At 31.2% G+C, this 14,475-nt stretch overlaps 1 protein-coding gene across 1 annotated transcript in view; it reads left to right on the top strand.

Annotated features, from left to right (window-relative positions):
- nAChRalpha4 (nicotinic acetylcholine receptor alpha4) overlaps positions 1-14,475 on the top strand; it is a 191,453-nt gene that overhangs the window by 529 nt on the left and 176,449 nt on the right. The window contains exon 2 of the mRNA XM_018512497.1: positions 8,364-8,645. Coding sequence (XP_018367999.1) covers positions 8,439-8,645 — 207 coding nt within the window. The 5' untranslated portion in view covers positions 8,364-8,438. The remainder of the gene's footprint in view (positions 1-8,363; positions 8,646-14,475) is intronic.

The raw sequence follows: 14,475 nt of genomic DNA, 5'->3' as shown, positions 1-14,475 counted from the left end.
TGAAGCGTAATAATGAAAAATAAAAATTTTCAAATAATTTTGCACGTTCGATTCTTGTATAATATAATATATCATTTTCTGTAAAATATACAATAATATTTCTGAAATTATTCGTATTTCCCACGGCAGTATATAAATCTATAACTGTTTATAGCTATAATCGTAAAATATATCTTTTGAGGTATTGATTTGAAACTAGTATTAATATATCTATAATTTCTAACAAAAATTTAAAGTGATATTAAAACAATACAAAAGCATAGAAAATGCAACTGTCCGATCAATATTTTTCAAGAAAGGGAATTAAATTTATATTATACATATAAAAAATTTTAGTCGAGAAAAAATAAGAGATAAGAAAATTAATACGGATAATTTTTGTATTTTGCTGAATATCTTTCTGAGACTTATCGTACAGATTCAAACATGCGTAAGATGTAATCGCAAGTAATTACAGGGAAGTTGTGGGAATGATTCGCGCTCTCTCGACAGCTGCTACGCTAATCTAAATTCTCATAAACTTTAATCGCGGAAAACATGAGTTGTGGAGCGTAATAGCGGAAAGATGCAAGCGATTCGCGATCTCCGCTATTTTCGCGGCGGCGCGTGAAATTATTTCATTGAGATTCGACGATTATCGAAACATTTCGTTGCTCGGACACGCGATATCGCGTGGCGTTCTTTTTATTATTTCTCGCTCCCTCGCACCTTCTGCATGATGGATTCAATATCCTCCGTCGTGAGGAATCCTCTCCATTGTGTCCGCATGCGGAACTTTCGTTCGGCATTCGAATTGGAATTGCGCCACGATTTTTATATCGATCGAAGTTTAATAAACGCTCTGATCCTGAATATCATTCACGAAGGACTTCAATATCCCTCAAATCGAAATCCTTCCAATTGTGTGCTATTACCTCACATCGCGGAGATATACAATTTAGCCTACGACATTTAACTTATGTTTTTTATTATATTTTTATTCAATATAATATTACTTCATAATTGCCGTAAAGTAATTTCCTAAATTAAAAGTAATTTCCTTCTTATAAAACAAGGAAAAAAAGGAAAGAGGAGAGGTAGGGAAAAATTAATTAATAATAACTGATTCTTCAATTATACATAATATGAAATTAAAAAATATATGTCAATACGTTCATGTTGTTACAAAATTCTTAAAATTATTTAAACGTCATTTGTTATTTTAACTTGCGGATACTTCGAAATACACTTCATATTTAATAATCGGAATAATAGATTATAAAAAAGTCCCATGAGCTTTGATGGGCTTTGACTCGACTGTCGATCGACAGATTTTCGTTTAAATTTTCATCGTCAACAAAGTACAGGCTAGGTCTTTTCAATTATGCGTTCCGAATCGAATGCTACGGTGTACGATACCGTGGAATCCTTTTCAGTCGAGAGCTAATGGATTGTCAAGAATAGAAACTTCACGTGGTTTTGCAATCGTTGGCTCGATGTGGCCGATCAAATGTTTTCAATTCTATTTTCTGCGAACCGCATTTCACCCTCTCTGTCGATGCTGAAACAGTTTCGGAGATAGACGTCGCTGAAAACAACGTCCCATTTTCACATGATAACTTTTTAATCCGCAACATATATCGCACGAAATATACATACATCGCTGCACCTGACGATATATCATAATTATCTCATATTAACAAAAAAAAAACAATATGTCTACATATGTGAAAAATCAATAACCATTACAACGAGACATAATTTGATGCGTTCTATTATAAATATTTGAAATGAAAAGTTTAATAGGAATGTTTGTATGTAGGGGAAGGTGGAGCACATTGTGACAGATTTCTTTTTTTCGCTCCTCTTTGTAAAAGAATATTTCAATTTTTATGAGATAAAAAAATTCCCCTTTCAACAAAGAACAATTGATAATTTTTTTCAAATTTTAATCTTTGTAAGCGATTGAGGAATAGCTAGTGCCCCATATATGGGGCACTATGTGACAGATCTGGGTATGTGTATGTGACTGGCCCAAGATTGAGTGTTACAAGGTCAAAAGAAAACCATTTTAATACGTTTGAAGGTTTATTATTGTATCTTTAAAACTTATAGGTACAATGTAGAACCAAAAATTAAATTTTTAAGTTGTTTTAATATTAAAAATAAAATTTTCACTATATATAAGACATCCTATAAGCACAGCATAAGTAGGTACATAAAAAGTGTATAAAAAATTAATATAATGAGTTTGTATTAATCACTTAGATTATAAGCTTTCTGACTCAACCTTAATAAAATATATTAAAATAATAAACATATGACAAATATTAAAAATATATTAAAACATTTAAATATAAAAATAAAACGTCAAAAAAAGATATTCTTTTTACCCGTAGAAATAGAACTTTTTTAACTTAAACATATTAAAAGCTTCTTCTATGTGTGTCTTCTTTCTCTGTGTCAAACCATGCTTAACTAATAATAAATAAAGAAACAATGATGACAGAGTGAAGATGAGATAAACAAAAATAAGTATGTCACAATGTACCTCAAGAATTACTGTTATATACTGCCCCAAGGGTACTTTTGTCACTTAACTTCACGTGAACAGTGATACGAGGCTTGCATTAATATGATCATAGTATTAAATGAAACATTAAACATAATAGCAGATTGAGTTTTCTTGACACAATGCTTATCATAGATGATCATAAAATTATATTTGACATTTATCATGAAAATTATATTTGACATTTATCATGAAAAGACGTTTTCAGGAATGTTCCTTAATTTCCATTCAAATCATCCTCTCTGCAATAAAAAAAGGCACAATTATTAGCTTTATTGACAAAATTATTGACGTAATATTACTAAAATTTGTATGATTACAGAAAATATTCAAAATATCTTGCCATTTACATAATTTTTAATAACAAAAAACTTTAAAACCCCCCAGAGCAAATAATTTTTAATATAAAATAAGATATATTTTCATAAAAAAATTTACATAATTTTTGTAGACTTACATAATTTCTGCAAAATTACATAATTTTTTATATATATAGGACTAATCATGTAATCTATTTTACATCTATTATATGTGTAAAGAAATTTTTTTACAGTGTAAGTGGCTTGTGTCATATCGTGTCCAATCATGTGCAAAGTAACGATAAAAGTAACTGTAAAATTCGTTACCGTTATCAAAAAATGTAATTTCGTTATCGTTACAGCTATCAAAGAAAAAAAGTAACGCAGTTATCAGTAAAGTTACCAGAAAAGTAACTTGTAACTGTAACTTCGTTACAAGTAACGAGTGTGTGTGTGTGTGTTACTTCCATTCCCTGCTCTATATACATAACCAGAGGAATACACATTGTTTCCGATAACATCATTCTTATTACAATTACTACATGCTGAGCGAGATTTGATAACTTTAATACTACAATTGAGAGCAAATTTTAATTTTTATATATGTTCTATTTGTAATAATTTCATTGTTATTTTAACATTGATAATGATCCAATAGGGATCGAAACGTTTGTTTTTGTTTTGTTGTTTATTGCCGACAAATTAAAGTTTTATATATTTTAACTAAATAACTTGTTTATTTATTAACGTTTTCAATTTTTAATTTTTAACGATTATTCTTAGGTAGCCCTTTTTCTTTCTGTTTTTTTTTTACTAAACATAATCTTACAACAGGCCATATATACTTGTGCCATCAAAAAAAAAATCTCACCTTGAGAAATAAAATTATAAACTGAAAAACAAATTTTCAGTCTGATTAGATTTCTTTATATCCCTCCCGTCACTATTGATTTTTCTCATAGGCTTCTGAAACTTCATCAAAGTTACTTTTTCCGTGATTCTTTTCTTTTGTGTAGATTAATGTTCAGCTGCGCTCGCTGCGTTTTGAAAAAAAGCAGCTGTCATATAATGCCCCTGTCATAATGTGCCCTTCTCCTATCACGTACCGAAATTATATGCATAAATTATATGCTAAAAACTAAACAATCTCTTGATGTCTTAATTTCGATTTTGAATATTACCTTACACCATAAATGCAAATATAGACATAAGAAAAATTACTACCTGCTTCGATCATTAATCTTACAGCCGATATCGAATACCAACTGAGTTCATTGTCTCGATTTCCATCGAATTCGTTCGCGCGCTAAAAGCGATCCTTACTCGGAGGCGCTCGAGCGATCACAAAGGGTGCTACAAAGTAATTTACTTTCTCGATAGAAAAATAAAGAGGAAACGCAAGAGAGGTATGCAACGAGTGAATTGTGTTGAATCGTGGAGCTGTTTAAAATCTATTTGTGGATTGTACGACATCGAATTGTTCAATACCGTGAATTATACGCTTTTCCAACTTATAGATCTGTAATTGTAAAATAATAAAGTAATAAAATGTTTTTTTTTGTATAATAGTGACGATATTCAACTCGAATTGATAGTTGTCTCACTTTTAGTAAATTTAATTAAATGCACTCAGTATACAGTGGTGCATATTAAAACCATTGTATACAAATAGACGTAAAAATACAAATTAAATGTAAATATAAATAGCTACCATATCTCCTGAAAAAACGGATTAAATCATAAAATCCTTAATACTTATTACTACGCTATTGAGTAAAATCAATATTTTATAATTCGAAATATTTACAATAATAAACGATTTATTAAGACTGTACAATGTGAATATTTATATTTTAGACAACAAATCAAAAATAAAGGTCCTAAATAGTCAAAATCTTTAGTGCTTAAATAATTTAGTGCAAATTTATATACCACATCTAGTAGTTAGTTCTGATGATTTATAATTGTGTATTCACATCATGGTCTTAAAAGATATACTGTACTTAATATTATATATATTTTACTTTTACACAAAAATTAAACAGTGTACGGCTTTAATCTTCTAAGGACCGGCATGTTTTTAATCGACTTTTTTATTTTAAAGGCTAGAACTTTTTTTATCAATGTCATGGGGTTGAGTGGCAAAAAAGATGGCGCCACTGTCGAGTCCCTAAAAAGGCCTCCGATCTTCTACAGATTAATATGCACTAGTACGTCCAATCAAAGTCACTATTAGAATAGTTTTTGAATTCTATTATAAAACATTATTCGATTATTGTAACATTTGTTTTCTACAGTTATTTTATTGCACATTCTAAAATTGCGTGAATAATGTATTAGAAACAGGAAATTTAGGAATTGGAATAATGAAAAAATAATTATTGCTACAAAGATCAAGATAAATATTTCGGTACACCGTTTTCAAACTTAATGTTATTAGATTCAACGTTGACAGTTTTAATATCGAATAGAAATCCTTAGTGTATTCCAGTTTTGTCTAGACGGGTTCTCGGCTGATGACAATGTCGTGAGGTTGGCTCTCCTCGGCTCGCTAATCCGAAATAATATACCGTTGACCCAGTTAGCGGCGCAACAGCAATTAGACATTCGCGCGGTGGTAGACGAGGCGGGACCAGGGCGTTGATCGATCCTTCCTCGTCGCTGGGCGTATGTACTCACGTAAATTCCCGTCGTTAATACCCGCGTATCGGCCACGACGACTGCGTCGACATGGACATGAGTTACGGTCTTGAAGTTGCTTACCTGACAGGAAAGGAATTGCTTGCTCGAGTCAAACAGCAGCGAGAATTTCAGAATGACGAAAATAATCCGATCATAAATGTTTCAAATAAAAAGTTCGATTTGCAGCAATGATAAATAATTTAATACTTGGCTCGAATAATCGCGTTAGTAAGAATCCACTGTTATTTGCAAATTTATTTGCAAACAAATAGGTACACGACAGACAACCTTATTTGTTTGCAAATTATTTGTCTATCATGTTTGAACTAAATAAAGTTTATATAAATTTTCAAATAATTTCATTAAAAGTGAATCAAAAAAGTTTAGACAAACAATATTTGGGTTAAACAACTGCTATATTAGTTACACAGGGTTGACATCTCGGCGCCAGTTGTCTCCTCTGTAAATAGAAAAATTTCGCAGAAAGTACGGAAGCTTTTAAAATATTGTTTCACTGGTGGTTCTATTATCTCGTTTAGCAACTTTGTTGCATAAAACGGTATTAGGTAAATGCGCATATAAACTCATGCTCTTTTTTATCTTAGGATATATTAAAGTTTTGAGGGTATACAGAGATGTGAAGAGTAAGAAGTAGTCCAAATTTCTTTCTTTAGTTTTTTTCATTACAAATTTATAATCACAGAGATGTCCCCACAGACAGCATCCATAATATATAATTACAGAATAATTACACTCGAATTCCATTTTGTTGTAACATAAAGTTACATATTATAAACAAACCGTTTATTTACATTAATAACATTATAGTTTAATCATTGCAAATTACGCGTTCAAACTCGTAAAATATAAAAAATCTAATTAATATAAAAAATCTAATAAATTATTTATTATTTATTTCTTGTAAACCAAATTTCATTCCAGATTGAAGGTAAGGTGTAAGTTTAACTTTTTATTATATCACTTCTCTGATGATAAAACGTTAAAAATTGTGTCAAAAAACAAGTGCCGCCGGGCTTGCTGTAATTGTCGCAATTGTGTCATGTAACATTCTCGTTTTTGTAATAAAGAAAAGAGAACAATCCGCTTCATCCGAGTTTAAAATTGGTCAGTTAACTCGCTTAATCATCGCATTCGCAAAATCGTCGCGTAATAACGTGGTTCGCCATTCTATTCGTTTGGACTCCGTTAAATTCCGGTCGACGAGCGAAATGTGAAGTACTTCACGATTTCCGAAGCGTGCGATCAATTCATGATCCATGACGGCGCGATTTGCGGCCGCGAATTAGCGCTCTAATACGCGTCGAAAATCAACGCCCGCACTACGCCAAGTGTCGGCTTACCGTTAATCGGTTCGATTCTACATGAACACTTTAACATCGTTACGCATCGCGGTTCACGATCATAGGATTGTTCGCTGTCGTGCTTCCGACTCGTATCGTCATAGTTACGTAAGGTTGCAATTACCATCGCATTCGTATTTGGTCTGTTTTCTGTTCCTGCATTAGATTGTTCTACATGGAGAAAATTTTATATTTAAAATTACTATAATGTAGTAGTTGTGGTCTTCATGTAAATTATAAGTTTAAATGCCATAGTTATTTTTTTAAAAACAATAATATAACGTAATTTTTACACTTTTTCATAGTACAAATTTTTTATTACAAAATCAAATATACCTAGCAAATTTTGTTTGCGTATCATAGTAAAAATAACTGTTTTCATGTTAGAATATGGCTTAACAAAATAATTACTTTTTATTTATGTGATAAAAATTTGTATTCGTAAAAGTTAAGTCGGAATCATGTTGTGAGAGTCCATCGAAAATACAAGACATAGTAAAGTGTAATTTAAAAAAAATTATATTAAAACTTAATATAAAATTTTCTCCGTGTAGAACTCTCTTTCTCGCTTTAAACAAATATCAAACGTATATCTATCTCACTTTAAGTTCCAAAAGTGTACACTAGTTTAACCACAAAAAACAGACCTATGATCAGCAAGCTTCATTGTAATATTCATCGCGGAATGGATAAATCTTTCGTAATCTTAAACATTTTACTTTTAGAAAAGAATAAAAGAAAAAGAAATCAAAAGAATTTTTAAAGATTAAATTTTCAGCGAAAATGTACACTTTACATTAAGCGACATTATTTTTATATTCAAAGCAACGAAATTTTTTGCGTGGCATTCGGGAAGAGAGAGGCGGGAAGAGAAGAGGGTTGAACTCGTTACTTGTACCCATAAATCCGTCCGCGGACCAAGTTGTATCGTTCTCAGTGCAGAGTATGCTATACACCGGGAATTGCACGTAACGAAGTATAGTCTGGCAAGGTGTAACGTAGCGACTTAACTTAGAGTTTCGCTTGTGTGTACATGGCATATCAGGATTTATGTATTCTCTCACGCTTACCCATTTTGGGGGACAGTTTTGTAGATTTTTTTTCTTAAAATAGTTAAAGAAACTTGACGAGAAGCCATCTTTTCTCATAACTTCTTAATTAAATTTCAAGTGAAAATTTTCCTAACTAATAATATTCACTTGAAATTAATTGTAGAGAAATTTAACCCGAGAATTAATTAGACTAGCTGTGAAAAATACAGATTAAAGAATTTTATTAAGAATATTGATTAACTTCCAAGAGTAAAAATCAATGATAGAATTGTGTATCTTATAATTAAATTGCATTGTAATGTATTCTAACAATAAATAATCAAAATATTGCATTGATTAAGGAATTCCCAAGCGGTGCTCTTTCACGCGAATGTCAAGAAAAATAGTAGCTGATCTACATCTTTTCACTTATTATTAGATACGTGGTTTACGCGGCCGAAAGAGGATACAAAGGGACCGAGCGGGTCGTTCACAGTGGAGAAATCGGGGAATCATGATGCCCCCCATAATCGGGGAAACGTTGCGCATATGGTTTCTTTCGGCGCTGGTCGTTCACGGAGCCGTTGCCGGGAATCCGGACGCGAAACGCCTCTATGACGATCTACTGTCCAACTACAACAAACTCGTGCGCCCCGTGGTGAACACCTCGGACGTGCTGCGCGTATGCATCAAGCTTAAGCTCTCGCAACTCATCGATGTGGTAAGTGAACTTTTTTGAAACGTTGTTAAAAACTAAAAAATAATCCTACAGTAACAATCCTTTAAAATTACATTGGTGACATAATTGCTGAACTAAAATCTATAATAGTTATCATGAGCAAGTTCAGACAATTTTGACGTTATTGACACATATAATCAAAAAGTCTACTATTACAATAGTGAATAATCACTAGCTATATTCATAATCGTAGAAAATATTGATATAATAATTGACAAGTACTTGTTCAAAACAAATTTTATTTGTGGATAAAATAAGATTTTTTACATCAGGAGATAGCACGATATATTACATCAGGAGATAGCACTATTAGAGGTTTTCAGTAGTCCTATATTAGTGTTATATTAGAGGTTTTCAGTAGTCCTATATTAGTGTTAATTAAAAATGTCTTGTAACTCTTAAACATCCTTTAGATATGATATATACTCGGCTTTTTTTCTCCAATACTTTTTCAATATTTTTTCCATTGCCTATAACTTTTTTATTAATAAAGAAGCATACATGCTTAGTACTGCCCTATTCTTTAATGACTGGCGTTTTACATAAAAATTGTTTACAATATGTTTGTTTTTATAAAAATTATAAGCAATCGAATTGGGTTAAGTATGTCATTAACAATAAGTGTATCTCGAAGTGTGACATTAAATAACAGATTTATTATATAAATCAATACAAAATATAACAATAATATAAAATCAATAATTCAAACAGAAAATTAAATTATTTAGAAATTGTTTTGCAGAGTTTTAAAAATAAGATACGCGCAAATTGTAGAACAAAATCCATTACTAAGATATTTTATAACTTATCTTTAATTTTTCGAACAGAATCTCATTTTATTTATTTAATCCTTGCCATTCGGCCAAACTTCTCTTGTGGTTTAATCGTAAAAGAACGAATATACAGAAGCGTTGTCTTTCCTTCTACTTCACGAAATAATAGTAATTATCTACATCCAAAGTATCTGTATAGAGTATCTTTAAACTTTGCTGATATTGCACACTCTCTAAGACAATAGTTAAACTTGTGCAAGTATTAAAGTGCGTGTTATAGCTATTATAAAATCAATAGCTTATAAAGTCTACGAACATTTTAGAATGGCTAATTTGCGATTCAGGATACTCCTCTGGAAACTACCTTAGAAATCCAAATTGTCGCAAAAGAAAATTGCACGAAACTCGAGAAATTGAGATAATTATTTAGGTGAATTCGGATTTTAGTTAGTGTTGTGATTATGTTCTGCAAAGTTAAAGTATAAGAGCTTCTAAAAGCCTGATTTAAGACCTATTAGTAGGTTACACTTATTAATAGTACATTTAACGTATTTAATATAATTAATTTGCGATATAATAATAATTTAATATTATATCGATAATTGTGTATTCCATCGATTATAGACAATAAAAATTTCCCTTGTTTAATTATACAGATATATTTATCTGTAAAGTTTAAAATTTTATACAGATCATGATACATAATCCAATATAATATTCAATATATCCAATATAATACTTAAAGCTTAATCTAATGACAATTATGTAAAATCAGTTAACAAGAAACAAGGTATTACACTTGTTTGTCACTAGAGCAATATTAGATAAACGTATAATGAGAATCAGAGGATATCTTCCTGCTCAGTAACTCTGTCAGAAGTTCATACCTATGCATTTAACAACTACTGCGTCTGTTTGGCAACAAAGCACTTACGGCTAATAACACGTGCATTAATTAATTAGCTAAACTGTTAGACTGCGTCTTCTCTCTATTCAAATTCATCGTCCATACTGTTGATATTTAATAAATTGCTTTATCAAACTTATTTATGATCTATTAGTGATAACTTTCCAATGGAAAATGATATGAAACAACAAACATATTTTGCTTTGCTATACGGCCTTTTTACAGTTCATCAAACGATATATTAATAAAATAAAAAATAAAACAAATATAATTTTAGTAAAATTCTAAAATTTTAGGAGAAAATTAGAAAGTCAATTGAATATTAATAACTTTTCCTTTACAATTCGATCACCGAAACATAAAAATTCAATATGACATGTAATATCATAAGAGTTTATCGCGACATATAAGAACATATAAGAACACACATTGATCAATAAAACATACCCTGTGCTACAGATCAATTGAAAATTTTGCGTAGACAAGTTTGACAAAAAATTGGCAGATACACAAAACTGCCAATAATATTCATGAAGTAACGCGTTCATTATACTATAACGTTGAAGAATAATATCACGCGTTCATTATACTATAACGTTGAAGAATAATATCACAATTTCAGTCTCGTAAAAATGTATGCTGGGACAACAATTTTTTGAAATTGTCGACCGCGACTAAAGTTCGCGGGAACTCCCATCGGGAATGTCTGAATAAAATAAGATATGCATTCGACGTTGCGACTTATCGGCAGAAATTTCAATAATATGATATTTGAACCATTTTAATCTCAAACTGCAAGCGTAACTATTCAGTAGTGTTATGCGTGTGAAGAAATAAATTCATTTATGGAAAAATAAAAGAAAAGATTGTACATTATAATTTGTTTTTGGTTTTATCTGTCTATAATTTTCTTTTGTTTCGTATTATTTTACGAAAATTACTCTATAAAAATACAGAGTGAAATAAAAAAACAAATTCTTATGCAAAATCTTTCTTTTATTTTTTAATCTTAGTAATTACTATTATTAACAATATTAATATAATTAATATTAATATTGTTAATATTATATTATTATTATTATTACTGCTTATGTGTATTTATATTATTTAAATTATATTAATATATTATAGTACAAAATATATTTCTACAAATAATGTACCTATAATTTTTCAAGGACTGTAGCTTGGGTAACAATAAAGCTTAATGTTCGATCAGCGTTGTAAGAACAATTTGCTTTAACACAGAAGAGAAAAATTTGCTTGTCCGGAGGGAAAACTCATCAAGAATTTCTGGTGTAATAATCCAAATTATTTAAACCTTCACGGTTGATTTGTGTGACCCCTCGTGATTCTTTGCTCCCTTCCGGAAACGCAATTTTAGAGATACGCAACTGTATTATATTCACGGAAAGAGATATTCTCACATTTTATTTTTACAATCCGACGTACGGGGAAGCCATTATCTCGACTTAATGCCGGAACTTGGTAAATCCACCACGAAGTCGTCCTTCTCAGACGACTTATAGACCCGGTAATTATGCACGTATGTCACAGGAATTTCCACGTGACTCATTCTGCCGTAATTATATTTCCTGAACCAGGAGATCCGCGCACAGCGCATAATTATATGGCAATTTACGTGACCGCCAGCATTGTAAAATACGGGGCTTTCGTGCTACTGTCGTCTGCGCGCAAAAACTGCGAGCGCTGCTTCTTTCGAGGTAAAATTTTATACGAAGCATACGTTGTGTGTGTGTGTGTGTGTGTGTGTACGAGGCATACGCTGTATTAACATAATTCTGCAAATGTCGCATTAAAATTTAACCAACTCTTCAAGTTACATTAATAATTAAATATAATTATAGAATGTTGAATAATATTTCGCGTATTATAATTTGTTATAATATCCGACGAGTATCGATAATCATTTAAGGGGATGCTAAAATGAAGTCTGTAGTCTGTAATCTATAGTCTCCAATTTCGTCACTACAGATTGCAGAACTTTTATATCAAGGAAATGTTCTTTTCAAATCTGAAAATCAGTGGATACTCATTTATTTTCCAGTGGCATACTTGAAATGAACTTAATTATAGTGTTTCGGAAAGCTCTCGAGATGATCTACAAGAATGTGCAATAAAAAGTGGATTCTCCATTTAAGAAATTGAAGGTAACCTTCACGTGACGTTCAAGCAACTATTCAAAGTAATGACACCATCTTATATCCCCCTCAAAGCCATACAATTTTTGTCTGAAACATTTATTTCTAAGATCAAAAATGAAAAAGTTATTTGGAGTGGGATATTAAAATGGAACACCCAGTATATATGCAATATCATTATTGCGCTCAACCGGTAAAAGAGATGACTTTAGAATTCCCTTAAACAATTCAAACTTGGTGTTCATTAGACTTTCAGGTTTTTCAATATTTAATAAACTTTTGTTCTTCATGAAAGAGAAGCAAAAATGAAATACAAGTGAACGTTGAAAATGAAATTATTAATGTAAAAACTTAACCGATGGTGGGGCTTCAGAAGGTGTGATGAGTAGGAGAGAGTGAGTACATGAAAGAGATATGTTTTGAAAGAGCTATTTTGTATTTCAACTAATTGAATATCACAAAAAATTAAACATTATTCACACATTTATTAATTTTCTAAAAAAATAATATTTGTTGAAGGATGACACATTCTGATTTTATTTGTATTAAAGCTTACATATAATTATTTTGTACTCTTGGCTCTTTCAAGATAGGTAATGGCTTTTTCAAAACCATGTTGTTTTGAAAGAGCTGAATTTCTTGTTTATGAAAAATGGTGATTAAATCTATGTTAATGACTAAATATTATTTTTCTGTTAAATGGATCTTATAGATAAATGAGTACACTTAAGAAAGCGATTATATTTGTTTAATACCAGATTAAGTTTTTTTTTTATATTTTGAAAAAAAATGGCTCTTTCATGTCCACTCTCCCCTACGATAAATTATCGCAATCTCGAATATTAAATACTAATCTCCTTATATTGCTGGAATATCTCATTAACGGTTAATCCGGGAATAGAACAACTATACGTATATATTAAGCTATAAAGAGAACGTGTATCTATTTAAGATTAATTGTCTATTTAAGACTCAATTTGTCAATTTTGCCGAAAAGATAGTTTACGCTTCAACGTAACGTGGCGGCCATCGTTGCGAATGCAATCTCGCGCACGGCATCAAATCGATACTTCGCCATATCTCACGAGTCACTGATGGATGCTTTCACGCCGCATTCGATCAGCACCGCGGTTTCTTGCGTGATCAAAGCGCGATCACGCGAGTTCTCATTTTCTCGTGATAGCTTAAACTTTACGAGCGCCAAGGCGCTCCGCCAATTTTCTTCGATGCCTGGACTTGCGAGCGAGGGGCTTGCAAGATTGAGTGGGAGGAAGGCTGCTGAAAGTTAACGAAAGACGGAAAAACGGGTGGAAGCTAAAAAGAAAAGAGGAACAAGCGTGGACGTCATTGCATCCGATTTTATCGGACTTAAGAGCCATATCCATCAGCGCTGCCAGATCCACGAGCATTCCTGGCCGACGTCTCGAGGATTCCTCGTGCTTTTATAGAGCCTCGTGAAAGTTTCATTCTACGTCAGCCGTGTCTTCTCGCGGAAAGGAATTCTTTCATTTGTATCAAATGAAGCGGCGAGCGAGTGAAGAAGATGCATCACATTCTTACAAAACTCTCTCTTTCTTTAGCAAATATTTTTTTATTTTCCATCATACGTTGTAAGAGATTAGCGTGTCTCATATACAATAGTTTTAATCTTAAAGAAATTATTAGTAGAAGCAGAGAATAAGTTTTTTTGAAAATTAGATTGTTTAGGATTATTTCAGATTATTATATATTATTTTATAGATTGATTTATTTTAAATTAATAACTGGTAAAAAATGGAAAAAATAACTTTTCGTAATAATTTGAGATAAAATATGTATGAATGTTGAATAAATTAACGATGATCTTTTAGATTAAATACTTAAGTTGAAACGCATTAATGCATAATTTTAAACAATCCTTACTTGTATTATAACATTTTAATTAAAATTATTAATTAAAAAATATATATGCGTATACATATATATATATATAT

The sequence above is a fragment of the Trachymyrmex cornetzi genome, unplaced genomic scaffold (assembly GCF_001594075.2).
Source record: "Trachymyrmex cornetzi isolate Tcor2-1 unplaced genomic scaffold, Tcor1.1 scaffold412, whole genome shotgun sequence".
Classification (NCBI taxonomy): Eukaryota; Metazoa; Arthropoda; class Insecta; order Hymenoptera; family Formicidae; genus Trachymyrmex; species Trachymyrmex cornetzi.
Note: the sequence above shows the minus strand (reverse complement) of the source record. Positions and strands in the feature narration are given on the sequence as shown.